The following is a 24,502-nucleotide window of genomic DNA, read 5'->3' as shown; positions in this document are numbered from 1 at the left end:
CCGCAGATAGCTGTGGCGGCTAAGTCATTGCGTATTTTTAAAGCAGGGAATTGATAGGTTCTTGACTAATAAGGGCGTCAAAGGTTACAGGGAAAAGGCAGGAGAATGGGGTTGAGAGGGAAAAATAGATAAACCATGATTGCATGGTGTAGCAGACCCGATGGGCCGAATGGTATTATAGTGGGTAAAGTGGTTTAAAGTTTATTGTCTTCTTATGCAAGGTGAAGAACAACCACCTGAACCAAGCAATCCATGACGAGCGAGAGGCCATCATTGAGTTGAGAGTGCAGCTTCGACTGTTACAGATGCAGAGACTGATGCAGGAGCAGCAGACTCAGGATGATGGAGAGGAGCGGGGAGATAATGCCACTAGTGCTCTTCAGCACAGGGACGCTGTGAGCGATGCCAGAATTGCACATGAGCAGCCCAAGTCTGTGAAGGAAACCTTGAAACCATCTCCAAGCAAAGACCGTAAGGAGACTTCAATCTGAAGAGTTCCAGGCAATTTGTTGCATTGCAGCTGCACTTAACAAAACTTTGACCAGAAAGCTGTACAAGCGGTGAACTGTAACAATTGTTATCATCTTTTTCTACAGTTCATTTTTGGTAAATAAGTTACAATGTCCCAAGTATAAAGTCGAAAGCCATGAGGTGAAATGGTGTTGGTAAGCACATGAGGCAAATCTTCTGAGTTTTTTTTAAATGGAGATATGGGGTTTTGTTTTGTTTGAAAAGGACTGTGAAAAGTCTCTGGGCCACTTTTGTTTTGTAATTATGCATGTGGAAAGTACTTTATTTTAAATTGAATTTTCCCTATTAAATAAAAATCTATATTTCTAGCTGAGGATCAGTCAGTGGCAGGAATGTTCAGAGTAGAGGCCTTTAAACGATTAAAACGGATGAATGATGAACTGAATTGTCACGATGAGCAAAGCTGATAAATATTATGTGGTTGTCAGTAAGTTCTCTTTTGTTGGCTTTACTTTTATAAACTCAGTATTTTGTCATGAATTGATTTGATGGAATATATGCAGAGTTCACAGTAATACCAACCTGAAATTAGATTGTGCCCTGGACTTCTGATAACTCCTGCTTTTGTACAGTTGTTTGCACTGATCCATAATTTAAAATAAAAATAATAAATGCTCATGCAGAGATGCATGTGTTGAACATTCCAGAGCAAGCTGAGGCTTTTGTGAAGCATATTTCAGCTTGAGAGGGCGGACATTTTCATGAACGCAATCTCAGCTCAATCGTTCAAGTGCCATTATCTTACTAATTATTGCCACTAATGACAAAGAGTGCCTGGTGCAAATGTCAAGGTAATTTGAATTTTCATCGTCACTTGATTATCCAGTCTATCTGCTGTTCGAATATTAAGTATCTGCTTTCAAATTTTTTTTGTGTAATTCATTCACAAAAATAAAAAACCTTTCAAACTTCATTTGTTTTCCATACGATATGGGTCTAAAGTTCCAATGCCCCAAGGTTTAGAATAATGTAACCATGTCGCTTTCCTGTGGATCTGTGCCATTAAATCAATGGGTGTTGCTGATGTTTATGGGTAGCCCTCTAGATGTCTATGAAGAAAGAGGTGGGTCACCTTGACCTGCTACCAGCACATGTGGTGACAATAGTCCCATAAATGCTGGTAGGTAGAGGTTTAAGGATTTTAATTTAGTTTAGAGATACAACACGGACACAGGCCCTTCGGCCCACTGAGTCCACGCCAACCAGGAACAATTCATAATTTTTTTTTTTTAACCAAAGCCAATTAACCTACAAACCAGAACTTACATCTTTGGAGTGTGGGAGGAAATTGGAACACCCAGGGAAAACCCACACGGTCACGTGGAGAACGTACAAACTATGTACAGACAGCACCCGCATTCAGAATAGAACAGTGCATATTGATTTTTGCCCAACTGTAACTGTGTGATTGGATTACGGACCCTTAAAGATCATTCCCTGTTTTAACCCTATGTATTGTTTCGAGATGTAGCTTGCCTAACAACACTAACTCAGAATCGCATATTCAACTTTGATTGAACTCGCATCCTACAGGTTCGTGCTGGTCCAATGTGTTGAGATGTTAAAATCTGTCTGTAACCTTTCAAATCTAGGTATAGAAAGTGCAGTGGATTTGGAAGAAGAGGGGTAGAATGATTTAAACAGGGTAATATTTATTTTAAGTTGGCACAGGAGCCATTGAAGTTTATGACAATAGGAATGATCGAGGGCAGAACTCATTCGTAGGAGAAAACGACAGTAGTTAGAATGAGCTGATGTATGGAGAGTGTGCATAGTTTGATCCTTCCTGAAATAATCTGATGTCTCGGGGTGATAGGTTTCGGGAAAACTTTAATGAAGCAGGTGATTCTTGGTTAAAAATTCGATAAATATATTGGGTTCAAACTCTTCTCAGTTGGTTGGCAACTGTAACACTGGTAAGAGTGGTATGGTACGGGGGATAGGTTGCACACCTGTGGAAGCTGACTAGAACTATTCAATAGTACCTTATCCAGTGAGGAAATGGAGAACTGCATTTGATCTGAGGAAACCAAGAAACCATTGCCGGAGAGGGTTCCTGGTGTAACTGGATGGGTAAAAGTGAAGCCCGTGGTGGTTACAAAATAAAAGGTTGTTTGACTGTTCAACCTCTACAAGGTCATGGTGATAAAATGTGTCATAAACCCACATCATCAAGGTGTTGATTAGTCACACGGGAGCTGTAGCAAGAGCAGAGCCCAGGAGATGTTATTCTTGTCTTGCTCCCTTGCCTTTCCATACATATTTAAACCTGATGGTTAGTGGGGAAGATATAGACTGTGCTTATGGTTATGCCTATTGTTGGTGAGGTGAGAAATGGCAATGGTAAACTTACATGCACACAGAACAGAGGCTGTAAAGTAGGGCAGCTGGGATAGAAAAGGGATTGGTGACAGGTGCATAGTTTGAGTAACGTCACTGGGATTGGAGAAAGGAAAGGGTGATTATAGAAATATTGAACCCATGTCATATGACATGATCGTAAAGAGGATCGAGAGATGATGGGAATTAAAATGCTCACCTAAACATCAAAGCACCATTTCAGACTAACAACTTGATTTGCTCTTCATAGACTTTGCATAATTGTAGGTTTAAGCAACAGCTAAAAGACTCCAGTACCAAATGCCAGACCAGACTTTAATTTCTTATGGTTGTACTGGGCCGAGCAATGTTGACTCCTCAGTGGACTTCATGTGACAAAGCCCCTGTAAGGAGGAACACCATCTCTTGAAAAAGAGTGGCAGTTCATTGGAGAAATCAAGAATATTTGTCATAAGGTAGACAAAAATGCTGGAGAAACTCAGCAGGTGAGGCAGCATCTGGAGCGAAGGAAATAGGCGGTGTTTCGGGTCGAAACGTTGCCTGTTTCCTTCGCTCCATAGATGCTGCCTCACCCGCTGAGTTTCTCCAACATTTTTGTCTACCTTTGATTTTCCAGCATCTGCAGTTCTTTCTTAAATATTTGTCATGTCCTTTATTGCACTTACACACAAATATTTATCTTTAATACCATGTCTAGTGCATCCATTTAGTAATGCATTCAAGGTCCTAGATGTTCCAATCTTAATGCCATTGGTAAATGATTAACATTAATGGATACTTGATATTACTATTGTGAAAAGTCAAACCAAACTACCCCAACTGTTGCTGAAAGCATACAACATAGTATCCAGAAACCAATACTGTTGGAGATATAATGTTAGAAAAATGAAAGATCACTGGAGTGTGCAGAATTGATATGGGGCTTGTGTTGTACCTGAGAATGTTCCTTGCTAGGCTACCTAATACCAAGAGCCACAAGATGTGTGGGCAAAATCAAATATGCAAGGGGGAAAAAAGCAGCCAAGTGTAATGTGTCTAGAATTTTCTGGGCAATAGGACTGATTGACAGATTTCCACAGCACCAATGAGTAGAAATTTCACAATAGTGAGATCTAAGATAAAGATAAAGAAATCTGAAGGTTCATTCAGGAATGTGGCACAGCTGGTTTTTGTTTGAAGAATAGGAAATAATCTATTATTTCTTGGGCTTTTATGTTAGGAAAAAGTATTATTGTCATCACAATAGGGAAGGAAACCTTTTAATTAAGGGCCTGTCCCACTGCAGCGACCTAATTTGCGAGTTTAGAAGAGTTTGACCTCGACTCAAACTCACAGCATGGTTGACACGTGGTCCTAGGAGTTCACTGTAACTTTCCTTCATGCTCGAGGGAAGTTCCCACATACTCGCGGTGGCCTCACTTTGGTCGAGGAAAAATTATCAGCGTGTTTCCGCGAGTAAAAATTGGTCGGCATGGTCCTTTTGAACTCGTAGTGCAGTGGATTGGGGTCGCTAGGCAGTCGAGGTAGCCGTAGGCAATCTCCTTTGCTGACCGGGCATTTTAATTGGCTCATTGGAGTTTTCAGAACCAAGGAAAATGCCCGCTAAACTTTATTAAAAGTTGTCTGGCTTCTTAAAAGTGTCTCCACTCCTTCTCTCTCTTCTCCCCCCCACCCGCCCGCTCTCTAAAGGACTGACTAACTGTGCCAGCTGTCTTTTACCTCCCTGTTCATTGCGGGTGCGAATTTCAGACAGCGCTTCCCCGCTTTCTCCGGCCCCCACCTTTGCGATGTGTGACGGTCGATCCAGCTGGAGGTTTTTCAGGCGAGTGCCCTCGAGCTTGAAGGTCGAAGACAGTAAGTGGGACAGGCCCTTTAGGTAAACGCTGGAGTCTTTTTCTATCTTGGTTGGAAAGGATGCTCTCTGGCATTACACAATTAGACATATTGATACTGCAGTATAATAAAAGCTGATGATTAAAAACTTAAATCATAAGCACAGAAATAGAATGACTTCCTGCTGTTCCAAGTGACTTATGAAATACTGCCACCTTGTATCGTAACCAACTCTCACATTCATTTCCGGGCAGCCCGAAGCTCTCCAGCTCAATTAAGTATGTCTGAAGTGTTACGTAAAGTGGAAAATCCTTACAGCTACAAAATGCAAAGTGATAATGACAAGAGGTCTGTCTCTCTTTCTGGTACTCTTTGGAGATAATGTTTGTTGAGGGCATAAACCAAAAGCCAACAGCCTTGCTCTAACATGTACCAATAATACCACCTCAGAATGTAGTGCTCAATTAGTCTGCACTGGGAGTGTTAACAAACAAAGTTTGTTCAAACATCTTAAATGAGACTTAACTACACTAATTCAGTGCTACAAAATGAAGTCACAGCTGACATTAAGTCCATGTTAATCAAGTATGGATGTTTTGAGATGAATGCATTTTCAGAAGGCAGCTTGCATTTAGGTATTTGAGTACGTGTAATCAGGAGGTAAAATAGGTTGCAAATTGCTTAAAAGGCAAAGGAAAACAGCAATAAAATGCTGTTCTTTGATGATGCAAAACATCAAACGTGGACCAAAGCTCGTAGTCGACAAGACAGCAGAGATTCTTCCAAGATACAGTGCCCTCTACAATGTTTGGGACAAAGACCCATCATGTATTTATTTGCCTCTGTACTCCTCAATTTGAGATTTGTAATAGGAAAAAAAACCACATGTGGTTAAAGTGCACATTGTTGGATTTTAATAAAGGCCATTTTTATACATTTTGGTTTAACCATGTAGAAATTACAACAGTGTTTATACAAATTCCCAATTTCAGGGCACCATAATGTTTGGGACACATGGCTTCACAGGTGTTTGTAATTGCTCAGGTGTGTTTAATTGCCTCCTTCATGCAGGTATAAGAGAACTCTCAGCGCCTTGTCTTTCATCCAGTCTTTCCATCACCTTTAGAAACTTTTATTGCTGTTTATCAACATTAGGACCCAAGTTGTGCCATTGAAAGTCAAATAAGCCATTATGAGACAGAACTAAGAATAAAACTGTTAGAGACATCAGCCAGACCTTAGGCTTACCAAAATCACCTGTGTGGAACATCACTAAGAAGAAAGAGCACTGGTGAGCTTACTAATTGCATAGGGACTGGCAGGCCAAGAAAAACCCCCCACAGCTGATGACAAGAATTTTCTCTATAATAAAGAAAATTCCTCAAACACCTGTCCGACAGATCAGAAACACTCTTCAGGAGTAAGGTGTGGATTTGTCAGAAGACGTCATGAACAGAAATACAGAGGCTACACTGCAAGATGCAAATCACTGGTTAGCTGCAAAAATAGGATGGCCAGGTTGCCAATAAGAACTTAAAAGAGCAACCACAGTTCTGGAAAAAAGGTATTGTGGACAGATGAGACCTTTAACTAAGATGAACTTATATCAGAGTGATGGCAAGAGCAAAGTACTGCCCAAGATCCAAAGCATACCACCTCATCTGTGAAACAAGCGGTAGGGGTGTTATGGCCTGGGCATGTATGGCTGCTGAAGGTACTGGCTCACTTATCTTCATTGACGATACAACTGCTGATAATAAATTCTGAAGTGTATAAGACACATCCTATCTGCTCAAGTTCAAACAAATGACTCAAAACTCATTGGCCGCCGGTTCATTCTACAGCAAGACAATGATCCCAAACATACTGCTAAAATATGGTTAATTCTTGAGTGGCCAAGTCAATCACCCAATTGAGCATGCCTTTTATATGCTGAAGAGAAAACTGAAGGGGACTAGCCCCCAAAACAAGCATAAGCTAAAGATGGCTGCAATACAGGCCTGGCAGAGCATCACCAGAGAAGACACCCAGCAACTGGTGATGTCCATGAATCGCAGACTTCAAGCAGTCATTGCATGCAAAGGATATGCAACAAAATACTAAACATGACTACTTTCATTTACATGACATTGCTGTGTCCCAAACATTGTGGTGCCCTGAAATGGGGTGGGGGACGGGGACACTATGCATTAACACTGCTGTAATTTCTACATGGCAAAACCTAAATGTATAAACATGGCCTTTATTAAAATCTGACAATGTGCACTTTAACCACGTGATTTTTTCCATTACAAAATGTGGAATGCAGAGGCAAATAAAATGATCATTATCATCCTTTATTGTCATCTTGCAAAGCAACAGTTGTACAGTGCAAAATGAGAAGACGTTTCCCAGGGAATACCGGAGCATCGCACATAAAAACGTAAACATTTCACGCATAAAATAAAAACGATTAAAAAAACAATCCAGTTCCTGATAAAACAGTACGAAGTTTTTTTTAAAAGCGCAGGTAAAAACAGCAACATTAAAATACAAGTAAAAACAGTCATAAAATGTCCAGGGCAGCTGATTTAAGTGGCCTGAGCCAGTGCCAGAATTATTACTCCGTGCCAGTTATTAAATTGTCAGTGCAAAAGCAGCAGAATCAGGTGGAGTGACTGTTTAGAAGCCTCACAGCCTGTGGCAGGAAGCTGTTTAGCATTCTGGTTGTCCGGGCTTTGATGCTACGGTATCTCTTCCCTGATGGCAGGAGATCTAGATGTGTGTGGAGTGGGTGCAGTCTGTCCTTTGCTATGCTCAGTGCTTTTTTCAGGCAGCGGCTCTGGAACAGTTCTTAGATGGGTCTTTGTCCTAAACATTATGATGGGTCTTTGTCCCAAACATTATGGAGGGCACTGTATTTCAGCTGCCCTTATGACTACTTCTTAGGCCATTTAACCCATCAAGCTAATGCTGTCCACAGGGCGATCCCATACCCCGATTTATATCCCTATCATCCTAAAATCTATCTACATCGGCAAACTACACAAGCCAATTTAGCAATCCACATTTTGGGGATGTGGGAAGAAACTGATGCACCTTGGACAACCCATACAATCACAAGGAGAACTTGCAAACTCTGCACAGAAAGTGAGTCTTGAACCCAGGTCGCTGGAGCTGCAAGTAGCAGCATTACCTGTACCGCCTCTATTCCACCCATTGACTTACCTCCAATAAACAGTGATGGTACCAGTGACTTACCACTGGTACCATCTCCACAAAACAATGTTCTTTCCTAGGCCAACATCTAGGTCTTAAATGCACCATCATCAATCCTAGACAGACCGTGTAGGTAATAAAATGGAGGAGATTCTCAAAATGCTGTTCTTAGCTCCAATTATGAAGTGGGCAGTTCCCTGTGGAAAAGGCACTTTCAGGTCCACACACTGGGAACATGCAGAAGCCCAGTGCAAGCAGCCAACGGCATGCACCAACTAAAAAAGTCATCCACACAATCCATCTAAAGTGTCCTGACCAGAAATGTCACCCATCCATGTTCTCCAGAGATGCTGCCTGACCTGCTAAGTTACTCCAGGACTGTGTCCTTTCGTGTAAACCAGCATTTGAAGTTCCTTGTTTCTCCATCACGTAACGCTTGCCACACTTTTGGCAAGATCTGCAGGTTCTACACTAACCTTTTCCATCATCCCAGAACTGGTATGTGAATCCCATGGGATTGTTTAGTAGCACATAACAGTATTCTCTAGATATCTTTACTTCTTGGGTTTGAAGAATTACATAGATAATGGTTTGGCGTAGCACTGAGTTAGGTGGAGGGAATTACTCAGATGAGAAGAAGAAATTCCAACTGGGTTTGGAGAGAATGTGCAAAGCAATTCATAAACCAAACATTCCAGAAGATGACAAAACTGAAATACTGGAGAGCTAATAACCCAGTACAAATGAGGCGTGGGAGATTGCAAATTTCACGTGGGTCTACCTGTTTCGACTAATGCAATCAACCCGACGTGCACAAACAACAAATCAAATAGAACAAGTTGACTTACAACTTTAGGCTGTGCACGCGATACGCAGGATGTACAAATGAGGAAAAACATTTTTTTTAAATCAATTTGACAACTATTGGATAAGTTAATGAACCTGAAAACAGATCAAACCTAAAGCCCTGATCTACATCCCTGGTACTATAAGTGGCTCGACAAATACTGTTACACGAATTACACATTTTCCAAAACTTAAGATTTAACAGATTAAAAAAACTGTTTCTCATGTACCTTTTGATAATCTTGCTGACCAGTCCAAATGCCTTAACGGATGGGTATATATACAATCCAAGATACCTTCCACATCTCTCTCCTTGGAAGTCATTTTGGCCCGATTATATCTCTTGGGCTACCATACTACATCAAAAGGTAGTTTATAAATGTAATTTGTTGGTGACTTCAGTGCAAGTTTCTGCCTAGAATGCACTAAAATCCTGCCTGGATTGGAGGGTATTAGCTATAAGGTGAGGTTGGACAAATTTTGATTCTGGAGTATCGGAGACGGAGGGGAGATTTGAGAGACGTATATGAAATCATGAGAGGCACAGATAGTGTAGACAATCAGAACCTTTCTCCCCCAGGAGAAAATGTCAAAGGCGAGAGGGCACAGCTTCTAGGAGAGGGGCAACATTTGAAAGATGCGAGGGGCAAGAATATTTTTAAAATATATATACACACTGGTGGGTGCCCGAATGTGCTGCAAAGGGTGGTGGTGGAAGCAGATATAATAGTGACATTTAAGAGGGTTTTAGAATGGAGGGATATAGATTTATGTGCAGGAAGAGATTAATAGGCATCATGTTTAGCACAGATATTGTGGGCTGAAGGGCCTGTTCTCTGCAAATTTCACAGAAACTGGAGAATAGTTCAAATTACAAGTTGAGCATTAACTTCACGTTCAAGTATTCCAGTCTGAACTGCAATAACTGACCAATCAGCATCCAATTTTATTAGTGAGGTTAGGAGATATGGGACTGAAATCTCAGTTGCTTTCTGGAAACAGAATTACAGGAAATAAAAATCCAATAACATAGCAGTAACCTTTAAACAAGAAGAAATGTGGTTGCATATTTTTATTTGGACAAGTACAGAACAACTTGTATCACAACTGCTTTTTATGACATGATCAACAACAGGCACTCAGAGTGCTCACAAGATATGTACATACAAAAAGGTGCAGCATTCAGCCGATCATGATAAAAAGTTAAAATACCTGAATTTTCAGACTTAAAGCTTGTGTGCTCATCCAATTCAAACATACTCCGCAGGACATGACCAGCATGAAAAAGACAATTCTGCATGACACACACAGAAATGTGCTGTACTTTAAAATGATTAACTACTTTGTAGTGTTAATGCTGAGCCCAAGCCTGTGCGAGTTCCAACTGCACACATTCAAACTTGCAGAAATCTGACTACTTCTCACACTTTGCAGCATGTGATATTAAGATTACTTGCCAACGGCAACACCTCATTTCCCCCAAATAAGTCCAAGATCCATGCTTGGAACGGATCAACTCTTGATTTCTCCTTGGTGATGCAAGTAGTGATGGTCATAGGGAAGGGGTGGATGCAAGACATCAATTCTGCTTAATAACATTGTTAATTGTGCAGAGCATCAGATGAACATTCTCGATCCTGCTGTACATGAAAGCCAATTTGCCTGGAATGAGATCCTTTTACCCAAGGTAGCTACACGAGGCCTCAAACTGAAGTGAGGTAAGACCCATCGAGCCACTAGTTTTCAACTCAAGGTGCGTCCACCTGAGATTAGGCAGACTAACAGACATAGTGAGCAATTTATGTGTGGGAGGTTGAATTTCATTCAAACAATAAGGGAGACCCGTTGGTAATCCACAATGTTGTCTTTAGACATTCAACCCCCACTAACAGATATACAACACCCGTGCCGGAATTGGAGGTGGGACATTGATGACTGACAGCTGCGGGATGATCTGGAACACAGCAATACCAAATTACTTACCACATTTACACTTTCAGGCCACAACAGCAAGGCTTGAGGTGGGTGTGGGGGAGGAATAAACACTAATTCTTCAGATAGACAATAGGGAAGCCACCACATGAGAGCTCACGAGCTGGCCACTGTACAAAGAGCTATTCAAGATGACAATATCCACTTCATAATTAGCCAATCTCACCCCAAACTTGTTTAATGAATGGTCCGAGTTCCTGGGATTGATGAGAATCTGCCATTCCATCTACAGTTTGCAGCCAATGTGACCTTTCGATGGATGTTAAAATTAGAACTAAGCCTGAAAGTTTAGAAAGACGTGCAAGAATGGAAGACAAGTTCAATATATGCTTGTTACTGGAAGCCACGCAGGATATTCACTGTAGGCTGGCAGTGACCAGAGGCCAAAGAACCGAGTCAATTGAGACAGACCTCAGGAGGCTGCCACTAAGGCACAATCACCATCAGCTTGAAACAAGATGGCTGTCAGAACTAAGAACAGAATCTACATATAGTGGAAAGTTATGAAATCAAAACTGCCTCACGTGGACAAAAGCTGTCCAGTGGCAGTTACTCAGACTTGCTGGTCTCTTTCCCTCCTCTCCACCAAGCTGGGGAATCATCCTGTCCATATCTTGAGCGAAGAGAAGTAAAAAGATGCCAGGTATCATTTGAAGTCTGATTTGTATGTAAATTTCAATAAATCCAATTCCTGAAGTTCACACCAAACTAAACAAAGGAAAAAAGTTCTTCAGCATCTAAAGTTAAATCAAGTGCATCTCAGCCAGAGGTATGAAATTGAGGTCAATTTGGCAGGGTGCACACCAACCCCTCACATGGCAACTTAGTACCTCTGTGCTAGGACCAGGAATCTAAAAAGCATTTTGCAGGTATGCATACATTTCCTCCTCTTATTTCTTTCCATGTTACTTCTGTTAAGTCCTGTGCAACAGTCAAAGTAGGTAGAACAAAACCCACTGGAAGTTATAAACAAGTTGGTTAAAGAGAGTCAATGCAAAACAGTGGCAGCCATATTTTCATACCCACTAGATTGAAATTTGCTGTAATATGAATGGGCAACAGTAAGAACCCAAAACAATCCTAATGTCCGTGTTCAAATTAAATGAGGTATAATTGATCCGGTACAAAAGTAAAACCTCTAACCAGTACAGATAAAGAAAAACTGTTCTGAATCAGCATTAAGATAAATACGCATTAACTTTACTGGTTCATATTCTTTGTAAATGCAGTTAATTGTTGCTTATAGAGTAAAATTGTCAGTAACATTCTTATAACATTTTCTGGAAAGAATGCTAAGACTCAACATGGATAATCCCTCATTGAAGGAGTCTCCAGGTGTTCCAGATTTCTAGTTTGATGCAGGAGTTTAAGGCTTCGGTGGTATGATCCTCTGAGAACTTTTCAGTCGTCAAAATGCATAAAATGGAAGTCACGCACCCACGACTAGCAAGGGTCTAACTGAATCTCAGTGTTATTCAAGGGCTGGGACAGGTCACTGTGTTTGTAAAATCCCATGGTTCGATCTATTGAACAGATATCTTGCTGTATTCTGGAGCACTCCATCAGCAGGTTCCAACAGATGCATTTGTTTAAAGCACTTGTCAGGGACTCCCAGTCTGTAGTCTGATAGCATGGAGAACATGCGCCGATTTTAATACGTGGAGGAAGCTGTGCTCATAGCATCGTCACCAAGCTTCGTGTTGTTGGGGTGTACACTGGCAAAGTATCGGACATCCCGGTCTTGATCTGCCTGCAATGCCATTGCAGTTTGCTCTACGGCTTCCTGCTGAGAACTGCCAGAATTCAGAAAATATTCTGTAAAAGAGTAATAATAGATAAAACCAGTGGTTTGGTAAAACAAGAGCTAGCTTCTTCATCCTCAGAGTAAGCAGTATGGAAGTAGACCACTCTGCCCAACTTGTCCATGCCAACCAAGTTGTTTAACTGAGCTAGTCCCACTTGCCTGCGCCTTGCCCACAAGCCTCCAAATCTTTCCTAGTGTTGCACCTGCCCTAGTGTCATTTCCAAAGACTGTAGGAGTCATGAACAAAAATCAGTGCCCTCCATAATGTTTAGGACAAAGACCCATCGTTTATTTGTCTCTGTACTACACAATTTGAGATTTATACTAGAAACAAAAAATCACATGTGGTTAAAGTGCACATTGTCAGATTTTATTAAAGGGTATTTTTATACATTTTGGTTTCACCATGTAGAAATTACAGTTGTGTTTATACACTGTCCCCCCATTTCAGGGCACCATAATGTTTGGGACACATGGCTTCACTGGTGTTTGTAATTGCTCAGGTGTGTTTAAATGCCTCCTTAATGCAGGTATAAGAGAACTCTCAGCACCTAGTCTTTCCTCCAATCTTTCCATCATCTTTGGAAACTTTTATTGCTGTTTATCAACAAGAGGACCAAAGTTATGACAATGAAAGTCAAAAAGCCATTATGAGACTGAGAAACAAGAATAAAACTGTTAGATACATCAGCTAAACCTTAGGCTTACCAAAATCAACTGTTTAGAACATCATTAAGAAGAAAGGGAGTACTGGAGAGCTTAGTAATCGCAAAGGGACTGGCAGACCAAGGAAGACCTCCACAGCTAATAAAGAAAAATCCCCAAACACCTGACCGACAGATCAGAAACACTCTTCAGGAGTCAGGTGTGGATTTGTCAATGACCATTGTCCGCAGAAGACGTAATGAATAGAAATACAGAGCTGCAAGATGCAAACCATTGGTTAGCCGCAAAAACAGGGTGGCCTGGTTAGTTTGCCAAGAAGTACTTAAAAGAGCCACCACAGTTCTGGAAAAAGATATTGTGGACAGATGAGACGAAGATTAACTTATATCAGAGTGATAGCAAGAGCAAACTGAAGGAGACTAGCCGCCAAAACAAGCATAAGCCAAAGATAGCTGCAATACTATGCAGGCAGTGGAGGCAGGTTCGTTTTTATCATTTAAAAATAAATTGGATAGTTATATGGATGGGAAAGGAATGGAGGGTTATGGTCTGAGCGCAGGTATATGGGACTAGGGGAGACTATGTGTTCGGCACGGACTAGAGGGGTCGAGATGGCCTGTTTCCGTGCTGTAATTGTTATATGGTTAATACAGGCCTGGCAGAGCATCCAGAAGATACCCAGCAACTGGTGATGTCCATGAATGCAAAGGATATGCAACAAAATACTAAACATGACTACTTTCATTTACATTACATTGCTGTGTCCCAAACATTGTGGTGCCCCGAAATGGGGGGGGGGACTATGTATAACCACTGCTGTAATTTCTACATGGCGAAACCAAAATGTATAAAAATGGCCTTTATTAAAATCTGACAATGTGCACTTTAACCACATGTGATTTTTTTCTGTTACAAATCTCAAATTGTGGAGTACAGAGGCAAATAAATAAATGATGGGTTTTTGTCCCAAACATTATGGAGGACATGCCACACAGTGTACAGTCCTTCAGAAGAAATATTTTTTTAAGCAAGTGAAATTTGAGAACACCAAAATGTTCACATGGACATCTATGTTACCTGTCCCTCACTGATCAACTGTACATCAATACAACATCCCATTAAGGAGTTCTTCTTTCTCTCCATTAACCTTGTGGCTCCAAACCGGTTGAGGTTGATATTATTTGTGGGTGCAAAAGGAAAGAGGTTTAACGTTTGTGGAAGACAGATGATGTTTAATGGCGATTAGCTTAGGAGACAACAACTTTGATGACAAATAATGAAATACAAAAACATATCTAATCTGATCAGCCTTGAATATTTTCTGGTTTGAAATAGAAGATAGACACAAAAAGCTGGAGCAACTCCGGGTTAGGCAGCATCCCTGGAGAAAAGGAATAATTGACATTTCAGGTCGAGATCCTCCTTTAGACCTCTTCCCTGCTTCAGTCTGAAGAAGTGTCTCGACCCGAAACGTCACCTATTCCTTTTCCGCCAGAGATGCTTCCTGACCCGCTGAGTTACTCCAGCATTTTATGTCTATCTTCGGTGTAAACCAGTATCTACAGTTCCTTCCCACAATTCCAGTTTCAAATGTGGACCGTTTTTGCCATTAATTAGGAAGATAGCAATGTTTTTAAATTTTAATTGCAAACACATATATTTAAAAAAAAAGAATAGTTACAGCGAGAACGATACTGCAGATGGAGAAGTGGACCCTACCTTTTTCCATTAGGGTTTGCCTCAAAGTTTTTGCTAACAGTACTCTGACGTTTGCCACAGGATCAGATGCCAGCTGTAGCAAATGTGGCATCAAATGCTCAGCAAATTGTTCGATTGGGATATAATCATCTTCAATCACCGCCTGCAATTGAAAATATTACACTGAGAAAAATCAACCCTGAACGTCTAATGTTAGTGTGTATGAAGCAAGACTGACTGGAACAGTGAAAGCTCTTCAGTTCCAAAAGAAATGGCATTGTCATCTTTACCCATTACACCACATTATATCAGTTGATGAGCTCCAACACACTGGGGCACGACATTAATTACAGAAATGTAGCATTTGTTAATAAGATGGTGATGTCATTGGCAATGATGCCATTTACCGTTCATTCCCAAAATGCCTTCTCTGTTCAGGGGCATTAATACTCAACCACATTGTAGACCGTTGGCAGAGGTGCTTTTTCGTTTCATTTCGTGACCCAAATCACGTATCTACCCGTATTTATAACATATTGTGTAATAATATTATAGAAATCATACCTGAAACACGTCAAGAACAAAACCGGCACATATTTTTAATATATGAGAAAAACCTCCAATTTTCCGAGTAGTAATTGTCCAATCAAAGCACGTTTGACATTGAGTCAGACGCCAATTGACCCAGCACAAGCTTTGTTACAGGTTAGCTCGGCAGGGAGCCCACATCATGGCGGAGAGTATTTCTACTGATGCTAGTGTTACAGGAGATTCCAATGAAGATCATTTGGTCTTCTGTGCAATACATGTCGTCGAAACTCACAGCAACGTAATTGAATTGAGTGAGAAAAGCATTAAGAAGTCTGAAGAATGTGGACCTAATGGGCCTGTCCCACTTAGGCCATCATCAAGTTGGTGCCAGTGACCTGAGGCGAGTGGGGGGGGGAAAGACGGGGGGGGGGGCGGGAAAACGGGGGGGGGGGGGGACGCACACACACACACACAGACATCGCTTCCGTCACCAGCCCGTTATGCAGGCGGGGGACAGGGCAAGCGAGGGGAGCGCTGTATAAAGAATTCACATGGTGCAAAGCCAAGGTGACACACCGTGATGAACAGGAAGGTTGGTGCTGTAATTAAGACGGCCAAGCACAGTGTCCGGTAAATCCTTTAAAAGAAGGGCGTAGAGGGGGAAGGAGGGGGGGGGGGGGGGGGCGGGGGAGAAGGAATGGAGACACCTTTTAAGAATCCAGAGATACACGGCTGTGAATCACATTAACATTTCTAGTCGGTTATCCTCGGTTCTGAAAACTGCTGCTTACGTTTTTTTCCTCTCCAATGAGCCAATGAAATTCACCGGTCAGCACCGGTGAACCTTCAACCCCCCTGGCAACCTGCCAGGACCTCGCGACTCATCTACGGTACGTAAATTCTCGCTACTCTCCATGGCGGCTTCATTCTAGTCGCCCCTAATTTTTCGACATGTTGAAAAATTTGCGGCGCCCATAATGAGGACTAGTTCCCAGAATGCGGGAACTCCTCACGACTATGAAGGCGACTCCCCAGTAACCGCCCGCGAACATGCGGAGACTGCATAGTCTCCTGCAGTCGCTTAAAAAGTCGCCCAAGTGGGACAGGCCCATAAGTGGATAGAAGTGGAAGAAAGTCTGGAAAGCAAAGTCGCTGCCAAGGTGCTGCACCACAAACAGGACAGCCAAGTCGTGGGACCAGTGAAACATTGTGAAGCAACTGGAACGGAAAGGTAAGAGCTAAAATCAGAATTTATGAAAATCAACCTGCATTGATATTAATTAATTAAATTTTAACCTCTTATAATGTGAGATATTAGATCTTGAGGCTGAAGTTGAGGACTTTAACTTTGTCTTTCCTGAACAAATTAAATAAAAATTTGTCACTAATGTCAGCTTGTTGAAGTCAAAGAAGAGTCTTCTTTAACATCTAATCGCAGATCTGCCTGCGATCATTTGCCGTGAAGAAGTGCTCCGACCGCAGGGCCCATGTACTTACCATGGGTGGAAATCCTGGGGGGACGGGACAGGACAGACACACGGACGGAAGCCTTTCCCCCCCCCCCCCATGTTTTGAGAGGTGGGGGACAATCTCCCCCATGTTTTGTGAAACATGTTGCAGTAGAACCGCTCGGGAAAGGCTGTAGCGCCCAGGTCAGCTCGCCTACCCCACACTCGAAAGACGTGCAGGTTTGTAGGTTAAGTGCTTCAGTAAATTGTAAATTGTCCCTAGTGTGCTGAATGGGGCTACTCTACAGGGTGATTGCTGGTCGGCGCGGACACGGTGGGCCAAAGGACCTGCAGTTCCCAGATAGCCTCGCGTACAGGTCGGCTCGCCTGCCCCGAGACTGATTAGCGCCCAGGTCGGCTAGCAGTTCTGTCTGCAATTCCCAGGTCGCGAAAACTAATTGAAATAAAATATGTCTGCGGGCTGGATGATTTCGGGTTAAGGCTTAGGGTTAGGGAGTGCACAGGATCTGCCCTGACCCATTAATTAGGCGGGTTCAGGAGCCGGTGAAACCTGGGACCTCTGCAGCAGTCTCACTCAACGTGCACCTCCAGTCAGACTCACAAGTCAAATCTGTGGTAAAAGCAAGTTTCTTCCAGCTTCGTACCATAGCTAAAATCAAACTACATTCCTCCAATTCGACGACCTTGGAAAAAAAATCAACCACGCATTCATCTCCTCCCGCCTTGACTACTGCAACTCCCTATACACTGGCATCAGCCAATCATCCTTGTCCCGCCTGCAATTGGTACAAAATGCCGCAGCGAGACTCCTGACTGGTACCCGTAAAAGGGACCACATCACCCCGATTCTGGTCTCTCTCCACTGGCTCCCAGTACGGTACAGAATCAACTTCAAGCTCCTCTTATTCGTATACAAAGCCCTTAATGGGCTTGCCCCCTCCTATATCAAAAATCTTCTAACCCACCATTCTACCTCCAGGTCCCTCAGGTCAGCCGACTTGGGGCTACTGACTATCCCACAATCTAGGTTTAAGCTCAGGGTCGACCGCGCTTTTGCAGTTACAGCACCACCTAGACTGTGGGATAGCATCCCTCTCTTCATCAGAACTGCCCCTCCATCGACTCCTTTAAATCGAGGCTTAAAACCTATTTCTATTCCCTAGCGTTTTTGAGGCCCTTTGAAGGGGCGCTGTAAACAGTTTATTAATGTAATGTACGTGTACATGTACGTGTATATATCTACATATATATCTACACACATATATATATATATACATATACATATATACATATACATATACATATATATATATACATATACATATCTACACATATATATATATATCTACATCTACATATACATATGGTATTATATATGGTTTAAATAGACCGCAGCACAGAATAAAGCCCCTGTCCCTCCTAGGAAACCTGAACGGAAACCTCTGGTGACCTTGCGCCCCACCCAAGGTTTCCGTGAGGTTCCCTGAGATTTTGGTCACTCTCCCTAATGGTCGAAAGTGGTTTCCGCGTAGTCGAGGCTTCTTCTATGTTCCTGCGATTATTTCAACAAAATCAAAACCGGCCTCGGCTAAAAATAGGTTGCCGTTTGGTTGAAGCCAGTGGAGTGGGGTCGCTATTCACTTACAGGCAGTCGAAGGCAATCTCCTTCGCTGACCGGCCATTTTGATTGGCTCATTGGAGTTTTCAGCAAAGATCCTGTAGGATCTTTGGTTTTCAGGACCTAGAAGATCCGCCGGAAGGTAAAATGCCCGCTAACTTTATTAAACTTCTTAAAACTGTCTCCACTCCTTCTCCCCCCCCCCCCCCCTTCTCTCCCCTTTTCCCCCCTTCTCTCCCCATCTCTCCCTAAAGGTCACCCGAGGTTTCCGTTCAGGTTTCCTAAGTGGGACAGGGGCTTTAGGCTCCCCATAGAGCAATATGAGCATTAAGCACTAGATGGCGCTGTTACTTTTTCGATCTAATTTTCTAATTAGCTTAATTAATTAGTATCCAACTTTTGACACTGACAAGTTATGAATTCCTTCTCAATTATATTTTATCTAATCTGTGCCAAATTTCAAGTAGCAGTCATGGGTCACGAAAGTTAAATTCTAGATACATTTTCGATGCTCGGCCCACGGCCTAATTGCTCTCGACTCACATTTCAGCCAGATCAAACAAGCACAGCAACATTTCATTCATTCATCATATGGGTGTACCCTTCTGCAGGCATGAGACAGGAGAAAACTGGAAAAAAAGAGGAAGAGAGATGGGGATCCAGGGGCCATTGCCCCCTGGTAGGATTCCAAGGGGCAACGCCCCTGACGAGGGTAAAAGGGGACAGCGCCCCTTATATGCAGAATTTTTAAATAATTGTACCTTGAAATGACAGTTTTCTTGCCTATTTACCCATAATTCCAAATTGGTGATATGCAATGCTGGGCCAAATGGCCTCCAAGCTGCAAGATGCCATATGTATACTCCAAAAAGTGTTAATGGAGTGCCAGTAATTCTGCCCAGAATGTAGGCTTAATTGCATGCTCTATGTAAACTACTCTTATAGTTGAGAGCAGAACCAAGCTCGTTCATGACAAACTGGACTTTCTTACCTGGCAGACAAAGACAAAGGCTTGACGACCTGACCACTTCACACTGTGGCAAAACTTATCAACAAGTTCATTGATCAAGTCCACCGCTAAAGCAGGAGTTGAAGCTGCATAAAATTTTCTGATCATCTCACTCACCTGTAAAAGAGATGTTTAATCAATAACCAGTCAATCAGTCAGTTTTCGTGCCAGAAATAAACATAATTTCTTAAGTCTAAAGTTTAAGGTTGTGAATTTACAGGAACACCTGACGAAGAATTAACAGCACCAACGAGAAAAATGACACTTAAACGAGCATCATGGTGTTTAATGCTTGTTAAGAAAAGGCAGCCAGGATGCTAACATTTATAACTGTGCAACAGCATGCAAGCTGGATGAAATAAAACAAAGCTGGAAATACTCCTGCGAGGAAGCACATGTGAAGACAAAAATAGAAATCATGTTTTAGGCCCTTTCATTAGAATGAGAATCCATCAAATTGCAGGCAAATTAGTTATTACTATTATATCTCACATCCTTCTTTTTTTGCTCCTCAAGATGCTATCAGTTTGCAAGCTACCTGAAGGGTTTAAATCACTGGTTGAAGAATCAAATATAATGTAGCAATGAGGGACAACAACAATATTGGACTAGTTGCACTGCTAACCATTGGATGTTTCGACATCATTCTAAAAGGAGCAGCGCTATGTTGCTACTCTGTTTTTTTTGTTTTAGTCTTTAGAAAGGACCTTTAGAAAGGAGATGACGACAAGTTAATTTTGTCAGAGGGCGGAGTATGTGTGGAATTCATTGCCACAGAAGGTTGTGGAGGTCAAGTCAATGGATGTTTTTAAGGCAGAGATTGGCAGATTCTCAATTAGTACGGATGTCAGGGGTTGTGAGGAGAAGGCAGGAGAATGGGGCTGAGATGAAGAGATAGATCAACCATGAATGGTGGAGTGGACTTGACGGGCCAAATGGCCTAATTCTGCTCCTATAATTTATGGAAGTGTTGAACTATAATAACCTGCCTGTAAATGACTGAAACCTTTACTTGCAATAGTGATAAACCTTTGAAATTAATGGGTACAAACACTGTGACATATCTTAACATTATGACTGTTAAAAGATGATTAGATGCTCCATTTCCTAAAATGTAGTTCCATGGCTACAAGGCATTCTACAACACTTACAATGACCAAAATAAAAACACACAATGTTGGAAACTTAAGCCAGATACACTCTGTGGTTGAACAAACAGTTAATATTAAGAAACAAAATGCTGGAGTAACTCAGATCAGCCAGCATCTCTGCAGAACAGAGATGATGCCTGGCCCACTGAATTACTCCAGCACTGCTTTTTTATAGGTATAAACCAGCATCTGAGGTTCCTTTTCATTTTCAGATCAATGAGTCGTCTTTCATCTAGAGTCCCGATAAAAAGCTCACACCATTCTGACAAAATATCGTTGACCCAAAATATTTATCTTCCTGCACATCCTGCCTGATCAGCTGAGGATTTTCTGCATTTTTCTGTTTTACTTCAGATTTTCTGCATCTGCAGCTTCTGCCTTTTACTAATTCTCTAACGCTGCAGATACTGCACATTATTTCCATGACTACATTTTTAATTTCAGATTGATAGCATCCATAACGTTGTCTTGTCACAGTCTAAATAACAGGTACTCCAAGTTGATTGGCTGGTTCAGATCCAATCTTCATTTAATCCCTCAACAAATCCTGTTCAACGTGAAACATTTTGCTCAGACTTAAATCAAACTAGTGTCTTTGAGGATGGAAATATAGTTACATTGTGCATTGTTAAAGAGATTGCAGGTGTTTCACCATCAGCAGTTGTTCAACTTACCAGTCTGTAGGCAATCCATCGGACTGAAGATACCTTATCCGCGCAGAGGCTGAGAGATAAGGGGCGCAGATAGTCATACACATCTTTGGGGTTGTACAGTTCCAGCAGCAAAATAAGTTGTCTGAAATTAAGTTAAGAAATTGTCAAAAACTACACCTGTAATGAAGAAACATAGCATGCAAACATAAAACACCGTATTGCATGCAAATTAAGTTTGCAAATCACAGGTAGTGTGTCTATGGATCAAGTTGCCAGAGGAGATAGATATAGCACTTTAGACACACTTGGCGACAGGTACATGGATAGGAAAGGTTTAGAGATCTGCATGCACATGGGTTTAGCTTAGATAGGGCATCTCGTCCCGCTTGGGGAATTGGGCTGAAGGGTCAGTTTCTGTGCTGCATGCCTCTATGACTAAGTTTGTGGAGTGAGGGAGGAGGGAAGAGAGGAATAAGAAAACGTTATCAAAGAAATAAGATGACAATATAAGAGGAGAAAAATAAAAGACAGCAAAGGGTTATATATATATATATATATATATATATATATATATATATATTTTTAAAGAGTGCAAGAAAATAAAAATACATTGTTTTGCATCACATTTCTCCATTGGGAAAAGCCAGTGTCTCTGGAAAGATTCTCACATTGACCAGGAGGCTATGCACACGTTAACTTGCCTTCTACCATAAGGAGCAGTTCACCCATCCGAGATGCATCTTTTAACCACAATAAACATCTTAGAAAATCAGTAGCTTGAATTTTGATTTTTCATTAATTTTATATGATTCAATGCAACATTGCAGATTTTAAAAAGTAATTACTTCCAGAGTAATATACTTTGCAATTAGGGGAGAAGGTGATTCGGGGGTCGGATGGATTACAGATGGTGTAAAAGGGAGGCTTTTAGTCTGGTGGGGCATTTGCCCATATCTGGATTGGAACTCTGCTCCAACTGTTCTAACATCAAATCAAGAAAAAGAACGGATAAACCTTACTTCTGATATATCACAAGCACGAACTTGCACTCAGATCCTTAGCACATCCTCAAGGAAGTGTCTGCTCACCCACTTCAAATGATACAGTCAAAATGTATTCCCTAGTTCATTTGACTGATCTTAAACTTTGAAGTCTATTATAACCCTCCTTGTTACTTACCAGAGCCTTTCATTATATGCTGTCAGCTGTGTTTGTAATGGAAACACCTAAATTTTCCTCCAACAACCTGTGTCAAATAGTTCAACAACTAAACAACTACTGTATCGACTATATTCCCTCCAATATCATTTCATTTATCAAACAGGTTTGCTTTTTAAAAAGTTACACTGAACACCCCTGATTTACACAAAATGCTGGAGTAACTCAGCGGGTCAGGCAGCATCTCTGGAGAGAAGGAATGGGTGACAAAAGAAGGATCTCGACCTGAAACGTCACTCATTCCTTCTCTCCAGGGATGCTGCCTGACCCGCTGAGTTACTCCAGCATTTTGTGTCTACCATCGATTTAAACCAGCATCTGCAGTTCTTTCCTACACCCCTGATTTACATATGTAATTTAAATTGTATCATATACTAGACTAAGTGGGACCCGTTGGGTCTCTGTCACACTGGAGGCCTGGTTCCCCAACGCAATATTCCGCCACTCACCCATAGCCCCCAAATGCGCAGGCGTGACTCATTTCCCCTCATCCCCAGCACTCCCTTCCCCTCCCTCTTTTTCCCTCTCCTCCTTCCCTCCCCCAATCCCTCCCTCCCTTTTCCCCTACCCCGTCACTCCCTCCCGCAATAACTCATCTCCCCTCCCTACCCTCCTCCGATCACTCTATCATCAACCTCCCCCACTGCCCTCCTCTTCCTCTATTTCCCACTCCCCACCTCCCCCCTCCTCTCCCTCTATTCCCCCTCCTCCCCCACACTCCCTCCTCACCTCCCCCTTTCCCCTCCCTCTCCCTCAGTGTCCCTCCTCACCTCCCCCACTTTCCCTCCCCCTCCTCTCCCTCAATCCCCCCAGTGTCCCTCCTCACCTCCCCCATTTTCCCCCCTCTCCCTCCGTTCCCCCTCCTCTCCCTCAATTACCCCCATTCTCTCTCCTCACCATCCCAGGATCTCGAGGTTGCCGCTCATCTGACCAGAGGCCGCGCCGATCGAAGGCTGCGCCGACCGGAAGATATGCCGGGCAGAGGCGGGCGCCGCCGGTGTCCGACAGCGGACGCGGCCAATCAGTGCGGCGATTGTGCAGGAAGGGGCATCGCCATCCCAGCGGTGACACACAGGAGAGGAGACCAATCTGTGCATGCCCGGTTTTTAAGATTTTTTAAACCTTAATAACTTTTAAAATATACCACCAATCGGAACAAAATTTGTTGCACTTGGAGCACAGAAGAATGGTAAGGTGGCGAAAAATTGTAGCGCTATCATGTACCGTTTTTGCACATATGCAAAAACAATGCAAACCGGAAGATAACAAGGTGAGAGTTTTAGTTATGTATGCATAGATTATGGACTCCAAAAGTTAGTGCTAGATTGGTGTAAGGATATTCAGGGGTTTAACTAATTTCATTTAACATCACCGACATCCTGAAACCAACTAAGGACCAAAATCAATTTCATCGGCCCCAATACACACACAACCTGGCAATTCTAACACGTTTGAAGCTGGATAGTGATAGTGAACAACTCACCACCTATATTCCAAAACCTAACTACCAGGCAATCTGAAATGTTGGAAGGCTCCAAAAACTTGGATCAGTGCAGCTCCAATTACATGCAAAAGTTTAGCACTATTCGAAATTGTTCGAATTTATATTCAAACATTTCACTGCACCTTCAGGTGTTTGTGACGAATAAAATTGACTTTGACTACACATATGTTCAAAATAAGTGCACTCATGCCGAGTGAAAAATACATCTAAGTTACTGAATGTTCAAATATTTGTTCGTAGAAGCACATACTCGGAAAGATCAGCTCTGAAGCGCCAATTCCTGCTGTTATCTGTTACCATAAATTCTTGGAGCTGAGAAAGGTACTCCCTTCTTTTTTCTGTTTGAAGCAACTGTGGAACAAAACAAAAATAATTTGAAGACAAACAATTTGAAAGGAATAAGTATCCCCTTACAATAATAAACAATGAAATAAAAGCTAC

At 42.1% G+C, this 24,502-nt stretch overlaps 2 protein-coding genes across 5 annotated transcripts in view; one reads left to right on the top strand and one right to left on the bottom strand.

The window, feature by feature from the left end:
- The window catches only part of ralbp1 (ralA binding protein 1), a 32,336-nt gene extending 30,892 nt beyond the window's left edge, over positions 1-1,444 (top strand). Inside the window, exon 10 of one of the 2 annotated variants that reach the window (XM_033019829.1) lies at positions 306-1,444. In XM_033019829.1, coding sequence (XP_032875720.1) covers positions 306-491 — 186 coding nt within the window. In that variant the 3' untranslated portion in view covers positions 492-1,444. Of the gene's footprint in view, positions 1-221 lie in introns of both variants that reach the window. The other variant, XM_033019828.1, reaches the window with a different exon arrangement.
- An 8,341-nt stretch (positions 1,445-9,785) lies between these two features.
- ppp4r1 (protein phosphatase 4 regulatory subunit 1) overlaps positions 9,786-24,502 on the bottom strand; it is a 59,152-nt gene continuing 44,435 nt past the window's right edge. For all 3 annotated transcript variants that reach the window (XM_033019825.1, XM_033019826.1, XM_033019827.1), the window contains 5 exons: positions 24,312-24,412; positions 21,361-21,481; positions 19,518-19,652; positions 14,930-15,071; positions 9,786-12,555 (listed from right to left, as the gene is read on the bottom strand). In XM_033019825.1, coding sequence (XP_032875716.1) covers positions 12,392-12,555; positions 14,930-15,071; positions 19,518-19,652; positions 21,361-21,481; positions 24,312-24,412 — 663 coding nt within the window. In that variant the 3' untranslated portion in view covers positions 9,786-12,391. The remainder of the gene's footprint in view (positions 12,556-14,929; positions 15,072-19,517; positions 19,653-21,360; positions 21,482-24,311; positions 24,413-24,502) is intronic.

The sequence above is a fragment of the Amblyraja radiata genome, chromosome 4 (assembly GCF_010909765.2).
Source record: "Amblyraja radiata isolate CabotCenter1 chromosome 4, sAmbRad1.1.pri, whole genome shotgun sequence".
In the NCBI taxonomy this organism is placed as follows: domain Eukaryota; kingdom Metazoa; phylum Chordata; class Chondrichthyes; order Rajiformes; family Rajidae; genus Amblyraja; species Amblyraja radiata.
This window is presented reverse-complemented; position numbering and strand designations above follow the sequence as displayed.